The 22155-nt window shown below is 39.8% G+C and overlaps 1 protein-coding gene across 2 annotated transcripts in view; it reads left to right on the forward strand.

Annotated features, from left to right (window-relative positions):
- Window positions 1–22155, forward strand: part of SESTD1 (SEC14 and spectrin domain containing 1) — a 422952-nt gene that overhangs the window by 137765 nt on the left and 263032 nt on the right. For both annotated transcript variants that reach the window (XM_085645200.1, XM_085645201.1), the window contains exon 7: window positions 21538–21635. In XM_085645200.1, coding sequence (XP_085501326.1) covers window positions 21538–21635 — 98 coding nt within the window. The remainder of the gene's footprint in view (window positions 1–21537; window positions 21636–22155) is intronic.

The following is a 22155-nucleotide window of genomic DNA, read 5'->3' on the forward strand; positions in this document are numbered from 1 at the left end:
GGAAAATGGGGCTGGTAAACAAAAACATAAATGGGAGGTAAATACTTATAGTTCTCTTCCAGGGGATCCTCATCAAAGTCAAAAGCATAAGAATATTCCCGCCCATGCGCGGGGCCCCGGAAACACTATATTATATATGTGCCCCACATATAAATATCATATATATATATATATATATATAAAAATAAGCAATTGCAGCCTAATAAACATGAGAGCTGAAACATGCTGTAAGGAATTTCCACTAAACATATAAAACATGCATTAGAAACGGGAGAAACCACCATAAAGCTTGTTTAGAAACGGTTTTAATGCTCAGTAAACAGTAGAAATTCTCATAAACCACTGAAAGCATAGTAAGCTCCCAGGCTGCATTGCAAATACCCAGTCTAGCAAGACTGAAAAGCTAACCTGTAGCTGCATAGCAATAAACTTGACACCGTGCCTTTAAGGCACACCTAACCCCCCAGCTTCCCATCATGCCTTAGGGGTGGCAGTTAGCTCAGTTGTTCTTTGCGGAGACTGAAAAAGCCATGGCACAAAGAGATGACCACATCTTTAAAAGATAACAATCCTTTGCCGCGGGAGGGTTGCTTATGACTTTGATGAGGATACCCCTGGAAGAGAACTAGGATTACAGGTAAGTAACTAATCCTTCTCTTCCAGGGGATCCTCATCAATAGTCATAAGCATTAGAATAGAATAGCGAGCCTCACCTCATCTCTCTGCGGGCAAAGGAGAACATAGAAATGTGATCAGTAATCTTAACAAACTAAGCTCGGATAGAGCAAAAAAACTATCCAAACAGATTCCTCAAGGAGGCCTGGCCTACTTGAGCATCAGCCCTGGAATCAGATTCTAGGCAGTAGTGCCTCGTAAAGGTATGAACCGATTTCCAGGTTGCCGCCTTGCAGATCTCTGACATTGGGACGTCATGCAAGAAAGCAATTGTGGCCGCTTTCTCCCTAGTGGAATGAGCCTTAGGGGTTAACGGTAAAGGCCTTTTCGCCAGCTGGTAAGCTAAGGTAATGCAGAACACAATCCATCTCGAAATGGATCTCTTAGCGGCTGGGAAGCCTGTTCTCATGGCGCCATAATTGACAAATAACTGATCCGTTTTTCGTATGCCTTTGGTACTTTCCAAATAGAATTTAAGTACCCTCTTAAGGTCCAAGGAATGGAGTGACCGCTCAGCCGGGGTCGCAGGATTCGGAAAAAAAGATGGAAGGGAAATGGACTGATTGATATGAAAATCAGACACTACCTTAGGGAGAAAAGATGGATGCACCCTCAAGACCACTTTGTTATGGTGAAAAACAGTGTAAGGCTCTTTGATACACAGCGCTTGGATCTCGCTTACTCTGCGCGCTGATGTAATGGCTACCAGAAAAGCGACCTTCCAAACGGTGGGCCCATCAATTTGGATAACACCAGGTTCAACTCCCACGGAGAAGGGTTTCTAACCGGGGGATACACCTTTTTCAACCCCTGTAAGAAGTCCTTGACCACCTGCATCTGGAAAAAAGAGGGCTGACTAGGTGATCTTCTGTATGCCGTAATGGCAGATAAATGGACCCTGATAGAGGCATACTTTAAACCTGATCTAGCTAGGTATAGAAGATAAGGGAGAATTACATCTTCCTGACCCTTCGTAGGATCAAGGTGATTTTCCCTACACCAAAGAAAAAACCTTTTCCACTTGAACGCATATGACGCTCTTGTGGCGGGTCTTTTCGCTTCTTTCAAAATATGCATGCAATCAGGAGGCAAATTCAGATGTCCGTATTGCAGGACCTCAGGAGCCATGCTGCCAAGTTCAGTGAGGGAAGGTTGGGATGAAGAATCCTCCCGCCCATTTTGGACAGCAGGTCCAGCCTGCAAGGGAGTCTCCTGTGTGGAAGTACCGACAGATGGAGAAGGTCCGGGTACCACCACTGCCGTGGCCAGTCTGGAGCTATCAGAGTCATGGTCATGCTGGATCTAAGTAGCTTGGACACCACCTTCGGGATCAGGGGCAGTGGAGGAAAGGCGTAGGCAAATGTCCCTGACCAGTCCATCAAAAGTGCATTCCCCCTTGTCCCTGGACGGAGGAATCTGGACGCGAAGGCGTAGCATTTTGTGTTTCTGTCGTCTGCGAACAGATCTATTTCCGGATGACCCCAACGATGGAAAAGGTCCGCCACTACCTCGTCGTGCAGCACCCAGTCTGGCTGATCTTAGAAGTGCCTGCTGAGTGCATCTGCCTTGACATTGAGTTCTCCTGGAAGATGTACTGCCACCACCGAGAGGTTCCGGGCGAGCAGCCAGTGCCAGATCGCCTGAGATTCCAGGGAAAGAGGACGCGACCGAGTTCCGCCCTGTTTTGTTTAGGTAGAACATGGTCGTCGTGTTGTCGGTCTGGACCAGGACCGAATCTGACTATTGCCGGTAGGAAAGCTTTCAGAGCAAGGTGGACTGCTCGTAGCACCAGCATATTGATGTGGTAGGTCTGTTCCTTCGCCGACCACCGCCCTTGTATCTGAAGGCACCCCATGTGTGCCCCCCAGCCTTGCAGAGACGCGTCCGTCACCAACGATTGCACTGGTAGTGGCTGGTGAAAAGGGACTCCCACCATCAGATTCCGTTGCTGATTCCACCATGCGAGGGAGGATCTCGCCGCCTGGGAGAGACATATCCGATCGTCCCAGCGACCTGTTGACGATCCCACTGGTCCTCCAGAGTCTGCTGCAGAGACCGCATCCTCAGCCTGGCGTTGGGGATGAGAAAGATGCATATATATATATGGTATTCACTGAAAAAACCATGGGTTTCACACACGTTATAGTTAGGAATTATCATTTAAAAAACCTTGCAAATTCAGTGAAAAAACCATAGGTTTCACAGACGTTATAGTTAGCTGGACATTTTACTCATAAAAAACCAATGAAATTCCCCCGTTATAGTTAGATAACCCCTTCGGTGCTCATGACGGAACGGTTCCGTCATGAGCCACGGTTGAGCTGTGCTCATGACGGAACCGTTCCGTCATGACCACGCCCGCGCAAGAAACCGTCAGCACAGCGGCGGAATTTGCGCAGCATGGAAGGGGTTAAGCTAACTATAACTCGCGCACCCGCAATCCACTGCTGATGACGTCACATATAACATCACTCATGACATGGTCACTGACATCACTCATGACATCACTGATGACATCTCAAATGACATCACTGATGACATCACTGATGACATCATCCTTGTGATAAAGTGGCAGACCTCCTCTCACCCTAATATAACCTTTGATACACACATTAAAAAATAGAGACTAAAAAATAAAAAATTAATGGAAATTCCAATACCAGTTTCAACAAACTCTTCTGTAATTCTAAGAACCACATACACATCTACTCATTTACCAACAGTCCTATACAGTCACTCATACATGTACTCACTCATATGTACTCATACACCTGTACATCCTGTTACACAATGCCACTCATCCATAGAGTTACTCACACACATAGTCACTCATGCTAATAAAGAATCAAACATCCATTTACCTTCATATACAGTTATACACACACCACCACACTTACTTCTACGGAAACTTACACATACTTGGTCTTTTAAACAATCACATATAGAAACACATACTTATTGATACAGGAAATCTTCCAATCTCTCACTATCACATATACTCACTTATATACACCAATAGTCACATATTTTAAGTAGTTACTCATGGAGACACTATTGAGACAGTCATTCACTCACTAACACACCCATACACCCACTCATCCACCCATGCAGTCCTGCACACATGCTGTCTTCAACACATACAGTGAGTCACTCATTCATGCACCTATGCACTACGTAATACCCCCCACCAAACCATGCAGACACTCAGACTGATACTCAAAAAACCAACTAATAACCTATATAGACACCCATGTAGCTACTCACCAACCCATGCAGCCACTTATACACAAAGTGAGAGACTGATACAGATATTTACATATTAAAACATTACTCACTAAGCCATGTATTCACTTTGATACACTTTATCAGTCAGTTACAAAATATATTTTTCAAAAAAATCATCCATTTAGACACTTATATACCCATTTATTCTTCCATCGACCTTGAGATATACATATATAAAACATATTTAATTTTCAGAAAAACACACATTCACTGGATGATGTCATCAGTGATGTCATCAGTGATGTCATTTGAGATGTCATCAGTGATGTCATGAGTGATGTCAGTGACCATGTCATGAGTGATGTTATATGTGACGTCATCAGCAGTGGATTGCGGGTGCGCGAGTTATAGTTAGCTTAACTAACTATAACGGGGGAATTTCATTGGTTTTTTACGAGTAAAATGTCCAGCTAACTATAACGTCTGTGAAACCTATGGTTTTTTCACTGAATTTGCAAGGTTTTTTAAATGATAATTCCTAACTATAACGTGTGTGAAACCCATGGTTTTTTCAGTGAATTTGTATGGTTTTTTAAATGCTAATTCTTATATTTAACGTGTGATTTTTTTTTATTTTTTTTTGCAAGGTTTTTTACATCTTTTTATTTTTACTTTATATTCTCTTTAAACACTATTGTAAAATTTAAAAAATTCTGCAATATATATTTTTTTCACCTTTTTTTTTAACCAAACAGGTAAGATATATTAGTATAACATAGTGATTCTTTTTTTCCAATTTTTTTTTTTTTTTTTTTTTACGTGCGCGTACGGTAAGCTTACCGTAAGCGCATGTTTTGCTTTATGTACGTAATATTTCTACTCTGCGTATACGTGGCGCGTAAGCGCATACGTTGCACGCGTACGTTACGCGGAAGTGTTGGGGCGTGCCTGTTATGCACATGCGCGCGTGCGGGTGTCTTTTATACGCGTATGCGTACTTTTACCGTAAGCGCTCCGTAAGCGTAACGTAAGCGTAACGTACGCGCACGGTGGGTTATGTGATCAAGAAACAACACTTTTGATTGGTTTAAACTACTTTCAGTTCTAGAACTCTCCTACACCACACCCATTCCCCTCATTTCTGCTTGTGATCCCTTAGGAGAAGGAGCTGAGTTGTCTTTGGGATACAATGGCAGACCAGCAGTCCTCTTCTTCGAGTGAGGCTAGCAGCACCACCATCAGGCAGAGAAGGAGGAAACAAGAGCTCTTTTATATGGGAGTATTTTACGTTTCCAGAGGGCCAGAAAAAGGTAAATGCTCCTTTAGTGACTTGCAAGCTTTGCCAGCGTGTACTTTCTAGAGGTAATCCTAACAAGAAGTATTCCTTCGGGAATCACACTATGTTAAGACACCTTCAGGATGTACACCCTAGGACAAATGCTCGACATACTGGAGCAAACCCTTCAGTAAGTCGACCGAGCACATCCACAGCAGCTCATCCGAGTACATCTTCGGCAGCTCAGCTGAGCCCTTCATCTGTGGGGGGAGAATCACCTTTTTCTGGTCCTCTGGAAACTAACCCTCGATTTGCGAGGGTTACAATGCGGTGCTCAAATTGTCATGGTCTAATTGTTCGTGGGGAGACCAGTGTTCCCCTAATTAACAACAGAATAGACCAGCACATTTGTCCTACCAGCTAATATTCCCATTCTTTCTTTCGTCTGTCCCTGTATGAACACAACGGCTCTTTTAAGAGCCAACCTTACCTTTCAACTTTTTTTAGTTTTTTTTAAAAAACTTTCTTTTTTTTTTTTTACCGTACGCGTACGGTAAGCGTATTTTTTTTATTTATTTTTTTAAAAACACTAAAAAACAATTACCACATTACAAGGTCCTTGAGGGATTATAACGAAAAACTGAAAATCTGATTGAGGAGAAGTGGAAAAAAGGGACCATGAAATTTCTGACTTACCTGACCCACCCAAAAAATTAAATATCAATTAAAATTTTATTTAAATTGCTAGAAAAATGGTTTTATTTTTCGAAAATTTTCTTTCTCAATCTGAAAAAAAAAGAAAAAAGTATTAATATTTAATAAAACATTTTATAATACAGTACACGTATTTACATATTTTCCAAAAACAATTTTTTGCCATTTTTTTGCTGTTTTCAGAATATATTGCATTTCACTATAAATCGTGAAAGCAATTGCATTCATCACTTAACAGCGGGCAAAAAAAAAATAACAATCTCAAAGATTGTTTTCAAAAAGCCCAGAATCTCTTCTCACTTAAACATAACATTATAGAAATGCAAAATATTCAATAAAAATATCATCTAATAACAATAACTATTTCTAAAAAATACCGTCTGACAATTTTGTTACAGAAGCATAATCACAAAAATAATATATCTCAAATAACTCCACAATACATCTGGTTACCTTTCCTTTAGGCCAAATGGTAATTTTTAAATTCTTTTTTGATTACATTTCCAATGGTAATCCAATAAAATTCCAAAATTTGATTTGTACAGATGTTACCAATTCTCTCTAAAATTTTGGTTTCCAAAAGATTAATTAGGAATTAAGTAAGTCCACAATACAATTGGTTACCTTTCCTTTAGGCCAAATGGTAATTTTAAAAATCTTTTTATTTGAAAATTCCAATGGTAATCCAATAAAATGGTAAAATTGATTTGTACAGATGTTGCCAATTCTCTCTAAAATTTAGGTTTCAGGAAGATTAGATAGGAATTTGCTAAATCAAAAGGCAAACGTTGCTTAAAAACCAATTGACAATCATTACACATTGTCCAGCCTTTTTCACATTTTAGATAAACTGTGTAATGACCAGAAGTTACAGTAGGTCCATCATGGAAAATTATTGCAACTGTTACAAAAGTTTTTCCTGAAATTGATAATTGCTGTCCTGTAAACTTCTTTATTAAAGTATCCAATTTTGAACCATCAGCTCTACATCGTTGCATCATTAAAATTACATACTGTCCGTATTCCGTTAAAATTAACGTTGAAAACATGTCAGATTTACATTCACCGCATTCCATGCTATGATTAGCATCTTTAACTAATTTAGTAAAAGTGACTGATTTACTCTCTGGCAATGTTAAATAAATAAACCTTTCAGAATCAACATTAGAGCCACATGTATTGAAACAGTTTTCACAACTATGTTCCCATTTATAAGAGAGACCAAACATATTTTCTATTTGTACCCCTTCTTCTTCCAGTACCTGAAGAAAATACATCAAGAATTCCTGTGCATCTTGCTGTACATTTTGAGAAAACTGTGTACATCCTGAACATACATCTAAAAGTTTTCTAATTTCAGTAGCACTTTCTATTTTAGTTTTATCAATACTCAGCTTTTCAAAAAGGAGACTCAGCACAGAACAGAATCTTTTTCCCTGATTTACCATTATCTGCTCTTGCAAACTTTCAAGATAAAATACAACATTCAGCACTATTAGCGTAGCAGTTGACACCAGAGCTATTTTCAAAATGACAACCAACAACCTCTTCAACATTGTCCTTTTTCTTTTTGCTTGCAAATACATCACTCTTCTTTTGTTTTCTCTTCTCTACATCCTCATTACAGATATTCTCAATTCTACTTTTACGAGAAACAACACGTTTTTCCAACACAGGATACTGACCTAAATGAGGAGCATAGGTTCTTCTTAATCTATTATACTCCTTTACACAATTTGCATCAGCACTAACTTTTGAGTCATCAAAGTCTATCATGAATAAACCAGATAATGTTTTCACTCGTGACAAAGCAACATAAGCCATACCTTCTTTGAACACAGTTGAACCAATGTTCACAAAAGCACAATCTACAGTTAATCCTTGAGACTTGTGAATAGTTACAGCATATGCTAGAGAAAACGGAAACTGCTTCCTACGTACATATAAGTCTTTGACAAGCAAAAAACGGACTGAACAACGACAAATGTCTTTAACCTCTTCAATCTGATCAAACTTTATTTTTAAAAATTCAATCCCATCTTTTTTCTGGTAGTTCACAAAACCCACAACTTTACCCATAGCTCCATTCACTAAATCTTTTTCAACATCCAAATTTCTCCTTAAAAATACTCTACAGTTCATGCAAACATATAGATTTTTTTCTAATCCAGCTGTTTTCGAAATTTTCTTCTCATGAGAATCCAATTTTTTTTCTCAGTTCGCCTGTTAATGTAATTGTAATTCTTTCATGCTGAATTTTGTCCACTGCTTCCAATTTCTTAATCTCTTCCTTTTCCAATTTCAAAAGTTCCTCATTGAATATTGAGCATTCACGTAGAGTTGGTATTAAGCAGATTACACTTTTCTTTTCTGCAATGTTCTTGTATATTTTCTCTGCAACTATTTCTTCCTTTGGGAATAAATTATGTAGCAACCGACTCTGTAATGCTTTCCTGCCAACTTCAGTGAGTAGTCCAATTCTGATATCTTTCAGAATACTTGCATAATCTTCATCGTTTGCTTGCCTCATATTAGTAGTAAGTTCCTTGTACTCAAAGAAGGACCAAATATTTGCATTACCAATGCTTCCCAATGACTTCTTTATGTCTTCATGTGTCACAGTATTAAACACTGGTTGTCCTTTAACTGGAGTAAGCTGTAGAAGATCCCCTAAAACTATGACATGTTTTCCACCAAATAACACGTCATAGTCTCTCCTTAGAATTTGCTGCATTCTTAAATGCACAAAGGCAAGCATTAAGTTTGATACCATGCTCACCTCATCAATAATGAGAACTTGCATCTTCTTCAACACTCTTGACACTTCGAAGCATGCTTCTCCTGTTAGCTTGTGGTATTCTATTTTGTTCTCATGCTCCACTGGTAACATTAGCAAACGATGTAAGGTAATTCCTTTTATGTTATATGCTGCTAACCCAGTTGGAGCAGTAACAACACAAGACAAAGTTGAATCCGTTTTTTGCTGTAGGTAGCTTCTGATTACTTTTATTAAGAAACTTTTTCCAGTTCCAGCTTGTCCGCTCACATACATCCTGATTGGTTCAAATGATGTGCATGAGCACTCTTTTTTTTCATGTAGTAATCCGTGATCAATTTTGTTTCTGATCTCTTCATAAATTTGTTGCTGTTCTTCATTCAGTTCTTCCAAATTTGGTAAGTCTATTAATTCTTCTTGAGCTTGATTCATAGCCGTTTCCACTTCAGTCATGGCTATTGCAGCTTCATTTTCTACGATTGGTTGTCCAAGGGGATCTTGACTGAGCGTTCCTGAACTTTGGCTGTCTTGAGAACTGTCTCTAGCTACTTCAGCTGCAATTGTAGCTTCCTGTTCAATTTCTTCATTTAACATTTGGACATAATTTGTGAAAGTACTGCATTCAATCGTATCTTTACATGCATTAAATGAGTCCTCATAGCTCTGGAATTCTCCAAGTAGTTCATCCTCTGAACGCCATGGTTTGAACAGCTGTAAAAGTGCCAAGTAGTAAAATTCCTTTTTGTCAGTAGTGTCGCAACTCAGCTTCCGGTGATTTATCAAACTTCCTTTTGTTTGCTTCACCAAACATCCTTCCTCACCACTGACTTTATATTTTCCATTGTTGATGTCTTCTGTGGCATTCCGTTTAAAAATGAAGTTCTGCAGCACTTCATAGAGACACATGTTTTCAAGGTGATGACTTCTTTTTGGGTAATATGTGTCCAACATGTTTGTTTTTAAAATGTCTGTACTTTCAGGTTCGAACTGTGCTAAATATTCAATTTCTCCAACAGATTTCAGTACCCGATTTCTCATTGCTGCAAGGCCTAAACTTGCCCAAATTATTCTTCTTGATTTCGAGTAGAGACTTGCAGAAGATAACCTATCTGAACATTCGTAGGATCCAATTTCTCGATGCGATAACATCTTTAAACTGAAACTGTATAGCTTCTTACTGACAGTCTTCTCGTGAGAAATCTCTTCCCACATTTCTTTCAATTCAGTCTTTTCTGATTTAGTAATGTAAGACGTTACATATCGAGCAACAGCGATGGAATTGTCAGCTACATACTGTATATCCATGTTAGCATTCCACATGGATAAAATGACTGGGTTGTAGTCATTTATATATTTTGACTCTTCTTTTCTTTTTAGGTTGTAGGTATTCTTAGGTGATTTTCTTGTAATAGTATGTCTCACAGCTGACATAAAACTGTTTACTCTTCCTTTTGAAAGAACAGGTCTAGGAAATCCAAATCGACATTTAGTGTAGAATTTATCTTTGCTCTTGTACTTCCGTCGACAGTATTTTCCACACCGATGACTTTGGAAACGTAAAACTTGCTCCTTTAACTTTTTCTCTTCTGTGCTTTTTGGTATAGCACATGTTGCATATTCTTCGATGAAACTTAAAACAGCATCATCAGATTCTTGATCCACAACAGCATATGAATATGAGGAGCACCTCTTGCTTGGTACTCTTTTCTCCAAAAGAAATCCACAACTTCTCCAAGAGGTGGATTTTTTTTATTGCAGATGAAGCACATCATAGCCTCAAATCTATGATTGAAATATCTGCAAACATTAACCGGATCCAATGAGCACAGTTCTCCTGCTGTCTTGTATTGGATGTTTTTAATGTTTGAATTTGCCTCTCGTAGAAAATCCAGTAAATCATCCCAAGCGTACTCAGCACAGCTTAGGGTAAGGAACCATGTTGTAGTTCCTAAATTCCGTAACATGCATTTTAATTCACCATGGCGTCGGTACCAATATTCATTTGTCCCACGCTGACAAGCCATCAGATTGATCAGTTGTGTTTCCAAATGATCATCTCGGTGCTGCACTTTCTCCATAAAATCCTTAGCAGACACATTTTGTAAATGTACTCCACTTTTTAAAATGTGATTTACTGCATAAGATAATGCAGACAAGTCGCTTTCAAATAAAAGATGGAACAAATAAGGAATACTTTGACGAAATCTTGGATCTTCTGCATATAGTCTTGTAGTCCGATACTCAGAAGCTGGAATCTGTTCTGGACGTTCATCATATCGTCCTCTTTTTCCTGTAGGAAACAGCTGGGGAAAACATCGAGCTTCCAAGCTCTCCTCCCATACACTCACGGGAGTTCCTTTTGCTTTCTTCATCTGAAACAGATCAATAGTGTCTCCCATAACTTCTTTTGAATGAAGAGGATGTATGCTAAAATGTTCATAAATTTCTTCTTCCTTTGACTTGTCCACTTTTTCAATTTGACCAGTTGGTGTTTCTGTTTCTTCTTGTAAATCTTCTTCTTCTTCTTCTATATAAATTGATTCATACCATTTATTATTTGTTTTCAAATACAAATTTGCTCTTTGTACTTTCCGTACATCCACCAGCACCTGCCAAATTTTCTTGTTCTTTGTAGGTACACCATTAACCATTATAACTAATGGTTCAGTTTCCAAAGTATCTGCATCAATAGTTTCCATATTTTTTTTCAAATCCAATGGCAAATAGACAACTCTACCTTTTAAACCTCTCTGTAAATCTGAAGGAGGTAATTTACCGGTTTTTGGCTCCATACGTACTATAGTCTGGAACGGATGGACACATTGAATGAGTATAGACTCATAAGTATTTAAATCAGAAAGTTCAGCAGGAATATCATGCAATTCTAAATTATTATGTACAGCTCTTGCTGTCATTTTATTTTCTTCTAACTTGTTATAACAGTATTTACAAATACGCTGATCTTCACCCAAATCAAAACAATTTTCCAGAAATATATATGTTGCAAAATCCTTCCACTTATAATTATCTTCTTCTTCACTTTTTCTGTAGAGATCAACATTCCTGGTTTGATTTTTATAATGAGTTCTGCGGCAACAAATACAAGTAATATTTGGTCTTTCATTAGAGATGATTGCAAATTTTGTCATTTGATTATCAAATTTCTTACTTACAGAGGGTTCTACATTCTCTTCCACATCTTCCTCGATAACTGTGTCATTACCTGCACACTCTTGTTCTGGACCAAAGTAACTAAACTGAATTTCATCAGTAACCTTCTCTACATCTGATACCGATCCACGGAACAGAGCCCTATTCAATTCATCTAACTTTATTGCTGAACTTTTAGCAAAATACAATCGTCTCACAAACTTTCTCATTTCAGTATGATTAACTGCCAGCATCCTAAAATGGTGAAAAACACGTTGACACACTTTCCTAGATAGACAAGCCAGAGAGTGTCCTTGCAAACCAGTATTCTCTCTCACTCTGCATGGATCTAGACTTTGAAGCACCTTAATCTTCTGTTTAACACTTTTTTTACTATATTCTCTTAGAAACTCACGAAATTTATCAATAGATTCCTGACGCACAGTGCAAATACTACTACAATTCCAAGTATACACTGGGGCTTTAGGACGTCTCCCCATAACCTCATCCGCCATCACTTGTTCCTCATCTCTTGGAACCATTTTCTCCTTCTCCATTATACAACCATTTTTCACTTCATAAGCACGACCTCTGGTGTCAACTGCATGCAGCAAACTATTACTTTGAAGATAACTCTCTTCATTAAAAAAAGGTTCACTACTTGAACTATGCATCCATTCTCCTAAAAACACTTTACAAAAGTTTGTTCTTTTCACTAGTCTTTTCCTTTTGCTTTGTGATTTCAGTACATTGACCATTTTATCTAATGTACGCATTCTGTTCAAAATTAAAATGAATAGTTTCCTTTTTAATTCTAAAGCCTTTGCTACAATGGCTTCAATTTCTTTTTTTCTCTTATAAAATTTCGCTTTTTCTTATATTTCTTCACATCCTTTATCAAATTGGACATAACTCTTCTCTGAAACATTTTTCTACGAATCTCTTTAAACGCTGTTTTTCTTTTTAAGTTAATCTTTATTGTTTCTGAAGGTATATTTGCATTAACTAAATGCTCAATTTTTTCCTGTAGTTTTCTATTTAAAACAGTATTTCCAGTACAGACATTTTGTACATTTTTCCTTTTTTTGAAGATATTTTAAAAAAAATCTTTTGTCTGCTTACCAGAAGACTTTCTCTTTTTCCCAACATGAGCATCTCCAACTAACTTGGGTCCTCCAGTTGTCTTCAAATATAGATTTTTTTTCTGGTTTTTCCTTACTCTGGATTTTGTAGGCATCTTAAATTTTGTTCACTGCTCTTCATCAATACCTGAAAGAAACTAAAAAAAAATTCCTTTATTTTATTTAAATATCTTACTATATTTTTTATGATCTTTTCAAATCTTAAAATACTATGTACCCCTTTCCTACAAGTGAAAATCACAATAAAACCATCACGAATTAAATATCTAAAAACAATTCCTGTGTGCACACAGACTCATGGTGTGATTTTATGCAGAAAAAGAAATTTCTTTGCCAATTTGAAAGCACACTTACTACTCTTTTTTTGGCAAGTGATAAGTACTTTTACAGTCCGACACATTTTCAATCCACTTTTCAGAATCAGAAGAGAGCACATGTCCAAACAGCTTTTTGAGACCAGGAACATGTGTAACCTGGGTGAATGACTACACTCCAGCAAAGGCAACCAGCCTTAGTGATGTTGAATGTATTTGCATTACTCACTGCAACCTCAAACACAACTCAGTTGTAAATACTAAGCTTGATTCTACAGGATATGCAGCTGGGTGTGTGCTAAGAGTCTGCTTCTGCTGAAAAATAGCTGCCCCTTTCCTACTAATGCAAATCTAAAATTACCAGAGTAATACGCAATAAATCTCTGTCAACCATTCCTCTTTGCACACAGAGTCATGGTTTGATATTAGGCAGAAAACGAAATTTCTTTGACAATTTGAAAGCACACTTACTACTCTTTTTTTGGCAAGTGATAAGTACTTTTACAGTCTGACACTTTTTCAATCCACTTTTCAGAATCTGAAAACAGCACATGTCCAAACAGCTTTTTGAGACCAGGAACATGTGTAACCTGGGTGAATGACTACACTCCAGCAAAGGCAACCAGCCTTAGTGATGTAGAATGTATTTGCATTACTCACTGCAACCTCAAACACCACTCGGTTGTGAATACTAAGCTTGATTCTACAGGATATGCAGCTGGGTGTGTGCTAAGAGTCTACTTCTACAGTAAAAAAGATGCCCCTTTCCTAGTAATGCAAATCTACAATTACCAGAGTAACACCAAATAAATCTCTGTCAACAATTCCTCTTTGCACACAGAGTCATCTTCTGATTCTATGCAGAAAACAGTATTCCTCATTCATACCAGTACACCTTAATTTATGGTGAAAACATAGTCCATAATATTTTACATGTTCCTTACATTTAAATTTCTCCCAAAACACAAAATGAAAAACACAACTTCAACAAAAGGAATCCCAATTCTATTATTCATTTCTAAATTTACCACATACATCCCCTCTCAAACTCATAACTCACCTTTAAAATTAGTTAGTTGTGAAAGAAATGTGGCACTCAAACAGCAGATTATCAGAGCCAGGATCTCTGTTCTGTACACCTCTCTCCTCTCAGCAGAACCAGATAATGGCAATGTTTCCCTCTCTTTTTCCACACATATACATGTTAATTACAAATCTCAGTGCTTCCCCCTTTTTTTCAAATGAAATCACACATTTCTATTGGTTGAAAACCAACACTTTTCCAAAAGTACCCTCCCCCCAACTTTACTTCTGCCTGCTACCATAGCAACAGCTCATGGAACACTGCTGTGTGGAGTCAGGTCAGAAGTTCACCACACAATGTTTCATTTCAAAGAGCAAGAGTGCTTGATTTTTCAAACCTAACAGCAAATCCATAGTAATGTTCTTTGGTAACACATTTTTCTGTACCAATACAAAACATGCTTCTATAAATGTACACATACAGCCTAGTTTTTAGTGTAGAATGGTGTGAAACAGCCAATGAGTTCTTTTTATTTTAAAAAAATATGTATGCCTCCATTTCCAAACTGTCTTTCATTTCATTTTCCCATTCTACTGAAATACACCTCCTGAGTGCATCCAGATCTCCTTTGAAGATGTTCACAGTGTGGATTGTAGGGCACAGCTATGTCTTCTGGAGTGAAAAGTATGCAGAGAAAACAGGTATGGTGAGAGACCTTGCTTTGCCAAATGTAGACATTAAATGGATTGGTCAGAGAGGGTTAAAGTGGCACCAATTGATGCCATTGGTGAAATCCTTCATGCAAATCCAACACCCTGACCTCATAATAGTGCACTGTGCTGGCAATGACCTAGGCACTTTGACTGGGGTAGGTCTGGAAATGCTTATGAAGGAGACCTTTGCACAACTGTTTTCACTTTTCCCTAAAACTGCCTTTGCGTATTCTAACATATGCCAAAGGCAAAAATGGAACTGGTCCAATCAATTTTGTCCACAGATTGACAAAGCAAGAAAGCACGTCAACAAATCTGTTTCTGCTTTCCTCCGAGACTATGGTATGGGTTCCATTTACCACAACAACTTGCGTTACAACATGCAAGACATTTATAGAGGAGATGGTGTACACTTCACTGATGAAGGGAACAGAGTCTTCCTCTTGAACCTTAGACTCTGCATCGGTACTTACTTGTAGGTACCACTAAAAAATCACTTCATAAACACAACGGCTCTTTCACTAAAAAATCACTTCTTAAACACAACGGCTCTTTTTAGAGCCCCCTAATATCTAAACACTTAAATCTTTTTTTATTTTTTTTTTCTGCCGTACGCGTACGGTAAGCTTACCGTACGCACACTCCGCGATTTTTTTTTAAAATTAATAAATGTATTTTTCGTACTTTTGTGTCCTTCTTTGACCCCCTTTCAAATGTTAGGGTGTCTGTAACTCTCTTCCTTGCCCCCTTTTCACGTTATCTCCCTTTTTTTTCTGTGTGAAACACACAAAATGGCGGCCGACACTTCCTGATTTCGTCCGATTCGAATGTTTACAGTCATGTGACAACCAATCAGATTTGAGCTCGCGCACGGCACCGTACGCGTATGGTAAGCTTACCGTAAGCGCACGGAGCGCGCTTACAGATATATATATTGCTTTAAATGCTATTTTCTCAGGAACTACTGAACAGATTTACACCAGACCTACAAAAGGCACATCCTTGACCTGCGGACTACCTCTCTGCCAAATTACAAGTAATTCTGTTCAGCCGTTCGGGCTGTAGCTCGGACTAAAGGTCCTATGGAAAAATGCATGGGGAAAACGCGTTTTGGGACCCCCCCCTTTTTCTCAGCCCCCGCTTGACGAATCCCCCCGAGACTTTCAGGGAAGGAGCGGAGCGCCCCACCTATTTTGAGAATTTCGCGAGGATTCGTTAACCGGCGCCAAAGTTATTCCAAATAGAATGTTGCGGATTTCCTATGGAAACACGGTCCTAACTATAACTACCTACTGGCGACCGCCAGTAGGTAATTTATATGTGGGGCACATATAATATAGTGTTTCCGGGGTCCCGCGCATGGGCGGGAATATTCTAATGCTTATGACTTTGATGAGGATACCCCTGGAAGAGAACTAGGATTACAGGTAAGTAACTAATCCATAGAGCCAGTCCACAATCTGACTCTGCTGTCCACGTGTGCATTTCAGCCGTCTTCAGCCAGGCTTGCTTGAATCCAGTGGCAAAGTAGGCAAGGGACTCACGTCTGAGCATACACTGCCAACTTATGGCGAACAAAGTCCCGTGCTCTCCATGCCACTGGAATCAAGCTATCCATCCTGGCTGAAGAGGGGTGAAACCCCGAAACCGGTCCTAGGAAGCTTGTTTCCGGTCCAGGGAAGGCATGGCTTGGCAGTTCGGGCTGGACTGTTCCCATGAGGCACAGGGTCAGACTGATTTGCATATGGCCATGTCTGAACTGGGGTGGCAGAGTGGGCTAAAGAACGATGATAGATTAAACCCAGATCAGTTGACTGGGGGTGAGTGCTTGCAATGTTCAACACTCCGTCCATCATTTCCTTTGGTTTTTGCTAAGGCTGTTATATGCCACCCCCATCGCACATGTGGTAGGAAATGGACATGTTCCTAAGGAGTTCCCACTGCATCACGGCACAAGACAAGGCTGCCCATTGTCACTGCTTCTCTTTGCCTTCATATTAGAGCCCCTGGCAGCATGGACGGATAGCTGCGAGGTCTGAATATCCTTATACGCTGACAATGTTCTTCTATATCTGGCATCGCCCCGGCAGTCCTTCGTGTGTCTCCGGGATATATATAGCTCCTACGGCCGGCAGTCAGGATACACGATTAACTGGGTTAAATCAACCTTGTATGTCCTTCACGAACCGAGGGGCTGTGAAGTCGCAATAGTGCGGTATACGTTCAAATACTTGGGAATCCACATCACACATGACCCTGAAACATTCATGACTCAATCTCCAAGCACCCCTGCATCGACTGCAAAGAGACAAAAGGCACTGGCAATCGCTGCCCCTCATGCTCTTGGGGAGAGCGGCTCTCTTTAAGATGATGGCGCTCCCAAGATTTCTTTACGCACTGCAAAACACCCCTTTCCCTGTACCCCCTTCGTACTTTCGAGCCATAGAAGCAGAGGTGACCGAGCTCCTCTGGTATAATAAACCAGCTAGAATAGCTATGATAAAGCTGTTCCGGACATGGTATGATGGTGGCATCGCACTCCCAAATATCCAGGTATATTATTGGGCATCCCAACTCACTGTAATCAATCAGTGGATTCATATTCCCCATACTGACCCAGCCTTTGGTCTAGACAGAATCGAGCTGGGTGAAGGGGGATTATTTCGAGCACTTTACAACAAGACTCGGACCCGGCTGGGCCAGACACAACACACACTCCAGATATGGAAATTAGCATGTAAAAAGCTGGGATGGCATAATAAGATCACATTAGCAATGCCCCTTTGGTATACAGACAAATTGGGCCGGTTGGGGAAGAGCAAGGGTTTCAAGCGATGGGACGATATTGGAATTTCCAAAGTGGGAGATCTCTGGGCACGATGAAAGATGGTCCCCTTTGCACAGCTCCAGCAACAATACAAAATGGCACCCACGGAGCAATTCCGTTACCTTCAGATCAAACACGCTTTAGAGGCAGCGATTCCCCCTTCCACTACCCCACCCGAGGCGTCGCCATTAGAGGACAGATTATTAACAGACCATCTACACACCAAAGCGATCTCCCTAACATATCGGAAGATCATAAATAATATGCTGGACCCCATGCTGAAATTGCGGGAGAAAAGGGGGGTGGAAGTGGGAGAACTAGACGACTCTGATTGGCAGGAAGCGCTGGCATCACCCAGGGAGGAAGCGATCACATCCTGACTGCGCCTAGTGCAGCTCAAAATTCTTCATAGAGTTTATTATACGAGAACCGCCCAATACAAGATGGGCAGACCAGATACCCCTCTATGCCTACGACAATGCGGAGCGCCTGGGTCCTTTTTTCACACTTTCTGGACCTGCCCTGACATAATGCCTTATTGGAAGTCTGTTACGGATGCCATTACGAGAGTCAGCGGGCACCCGGTCCCACCAGAGCCGAAGCAGTGCCTTTTAAACGTTTGGAAGGCAACAGATCTTACGGCTCTGGCACAAATGTGGGCAACACTGGGATTAATGTTCGCAAAACGAAACATGGCTAAGCACTGGGGCGTAGCAGTCACACCCACACACACGGAATGGTGCAATCATATGGACATGGCCATGATGGCAGAGAAGACGGTGTATGTACGTAGGGGGTGCCCAAAACAATGGATAAAATTGTGGGGAGGCTGGAATACTTACAGGGGCGAAAAATGTGAACTACCGACATTACCACGCGATCCAGAACTGTAATATGGTGCGACGAACTTATCCCATGTATAGATGTCGATCAATGGTGCATACTACACGCAATGTCAAAGATGTTAGCTGTAATAGAAAACTGCCAAAGATGTGTGAACTGTATAACATTCAATGTATAACTGCATACTTACGTAATGCCAAATATTGCTAATAAAAAAAATATAAAAAAGAAACTGCTTGAATAAGATCGCCCATCTTAAACTGAAAATATTATGAGTATTAGTGACAGAGAAATCCGAAGAGATGTCTTTTAGTTAAAAAAGTATACTTTGTCGAGTTATAAAGTATGCTTATGTATTATAGGCAAATACAGAGTTCCAACATAAATTTTAAATATAGGCATAAGAAGATGCACATTGTTCATTAGTCATACTTACCATCCGTAATTAAAGAAAACATGCAAATGCCAAATATCATAGGAAAGACATTGTCATAACAGTGAACTTATAGGTGTGTAGATGTTAAAGCTAAACAAACTAGTCAAAAATGGCATTTCCAAACCAATATCACCAGCATTATAAGCATGTTCAAACCACGAATTGGGTATCGAACAGATTATATCATTCATAGAAATGAGTGCAAGCAGTTGTAAAAAGCACAAATGGGTGATTTAGAGAGAGACATGAAAACCAGTGTACAATGAAAATAATTCAGCACAAAGTAGCTAGAACTTGCAATTCAACAGCCACATTTAGACCCTTATTGACATCAGTTTTAAAAATCCACTGCTTTTCTTTTAAGGTAAGGACACTGTCAGTGTTGGATGACCTTCTTGTGGGTTTGCTAACATCTACCACCCACCACAGTATGTGTTTTTCTGGATGTTTCTGTAATCTGAAATGATCCTCTAAAGGTGCATGTTCAGCTTTCATTTTATTTTGTTTAAGAAACTATTTTGCAGAATTCTGATCCTATGTCTAGGACAGTCTCCATTCTATTCTTGGCAATGGGTTTATAGACATTAATGACTGGTGAAATCTAAATGTAAAGAGTTGTTGTGATCAATGCCTTAGGAATATCTTTCTTTTTTTGACGCCAAAATGCATCGTGTTTCTTTGAATACGATATAATGAACTAAGAAGTAAACTGTCTTGTATTTTTTGCATTCCTTTTCTTGAATATACATAGTATTTTGGGTTTTCATTAATTGTTGATGTTATTGATGGACAGCTATGAATTAACTGTCAACTTTATTTAAATACATTTTTAATATATCCCTTATTGGCATTATTACCAACACTTATTTACCCAAGCCCACAAGGGTATACTGGTTTGCCCTTTTCTATATATTTACTTTTAGTAAGTGGACATTTCTCTGCCCTTACAGCTTTGTGTGCCTTGCAGCCAGTCTCCACTACACTTCTAGGGTGGAGGACAGCTACACTTTGTGCATTCCCTCTAGAAAGCCACAAACACAGGAAGGCTAGGTGTCTCTGAGTACCCATCTATATACATCTGCATTCTGATGGCTCTTTCTGGGCAGGAAGAGAGGGAAGGTTGGACACTTGTGCTTCAATAGGTAGTGGCTTGACTCCTACACAGAGGGCTGATTACTTCTTACTGATGATCTGGAGCCGGGTCTGGAAAGAAAGGACCTGTGTGCACTTCAAAGATCTTTCTTTGAAGTCTTCCCCCACATTAAAGGCACATTTGGGTATAAGTACTAGGTTTCTGGCCCTACCAAGACAGTACACTTCTGGACCTGTGACCAGTCTAATAGGAAGAAAAGCTGTGGTGCTTCTAAAAGGACTGCTAAACTGCCGTACTGTTGCTTTGCTGAACTCTGCCTTGCTGTGCTCTTGTCGTGCTGAGCCGCCTTGCTGCCTGCTGTTCACCTGACTGGGTGAGGCGGACTGGACCCACATCATTGGAACCCAGAGTGACTCCAAGGGCTTGCTGGCTTGCCTCTTATTCCCAAGTCTCAGGGATATAAAAGACTTGAACAACCTGCATCTGGACTTCCCAGGCTATGAGTATGCCCTGCCAGAGTGTGCCTTCCCTGTGCTGTACCCTTGGAAGTGAGGCTCAAAGGGGCTCAACAACCCGCACTCGCACATCCACCTCTGATTCGGTGCCTCTCTGCCACAGTGTGGGTCTAAACCAGCGCACTCTCTCCATTACATGTAGTGGACTCGGCGCATCAACGCCATTATGTGGAAGACTTCTACGCATCAAGTCCACAGCGTGATCTATGCAGCCTTGTAGTGACTACCTCGTCCGCATCAAAGGTACTTTTATTCAGTGGACCCAAAGAGGTCCCTCCTGCCAGCCTACGCGCCCTCGGGTCGACTTGAGCTCTTGACTTTGTTCTGGCCTAGTGCGACCTGATAATTCCCTTAAGCGCTTATTGTTTCTAAGCACTCTTCTAACTTTTGGATTCCGTACAACTACTTACTTCAACGTCTACTGAATAGATTATTATCGTTTTGATCTTGTTTTATTTATAAAATCACACTTTGTTTTTCTAAATTGCTGTGGTTTCTTTTTGTGGTGTTTTCACTGGTTTACTCTTTAAGTGTTGCACAGACACTTTGCACATTGTCTCTTAAGTGAATCATGACTGCTCTGTGCCAAGCTACCAGTGTGTGAGCACAGGACAATTTAGGTTGTGTAGCGAATTACCCTGACTAGAATTGTGGCTTCTGCTTGGACAGGATGCATACTCTGCCTGTCAGAAACTCCATTTCAAACACCAGTAATGTGATTAAAGACGGGTAAAATAACTCCGTGTGCTTGTTTTAATTGTACTCACTCACACAGTATGGGTAAATATTAACTGAAGATGATTGTTTTTTTTAGGTTTTCGAGAAGTTTACAAAAGAATCAACATCTTTGTTGGACGAGTTGTCTGTAATTAACAATGGAGTCGAGCAAGCAAATCAGCAAGAAAAAGAGAGGTATAAAGTTATTTTATTGTTGATAGTTAAGACTTTATTTCTCCAGTCACTCACCTTTCCTTGTTTAATAATATTTGAACACTGCTGTTGCAGGAAAGAAAGGGTCACAAAAACCTTACATTCAAAATGAGTACAGACTTAGACTCAGCACCGTCTCTGCAAGAATTACAAGATCTGCGCAGGTGGAAGTCTCCTAGTGTTCACTCAGGACAACAAAGATAGTCATGTAAATGCAGAACTAAATGTGCATCAGAATGTCCTCAATGTTATTTAAGCACAAAACCCGGATTGGAGAAGGGGGCATGGTGGAATCTGAAGAAGTCCCAGAAGCAAAGACGGGGAGAGATTTGGCATTGGTCACCCCACTATGCATAGCCCTCTTAACATTAACCACAGTAAATCTTCCAACAACCAAACCTGCCACAGCAGTGGTTAAACATGTAAATGATAGTTGGTCTTGATCTGGGTTTGAACCTTGAGATTGAGATAAATGCTGTTAATTAGGCCTCTTATGATACTG

Source organism: Triturus cristatus, chromosome 3_1 (assembly GCF_964204655.1).
Source record: "Triturus cristatus chromosome 3_1, aTriCri1.1, whole genome shotgun sequence".
Taxonomy (NCBI): domain Eukaryota; kingdom Metazoa; phylum Chordata; class Amphibia; order Caudata; family Salamandridae; genus Triturus; species Triturus cristatus.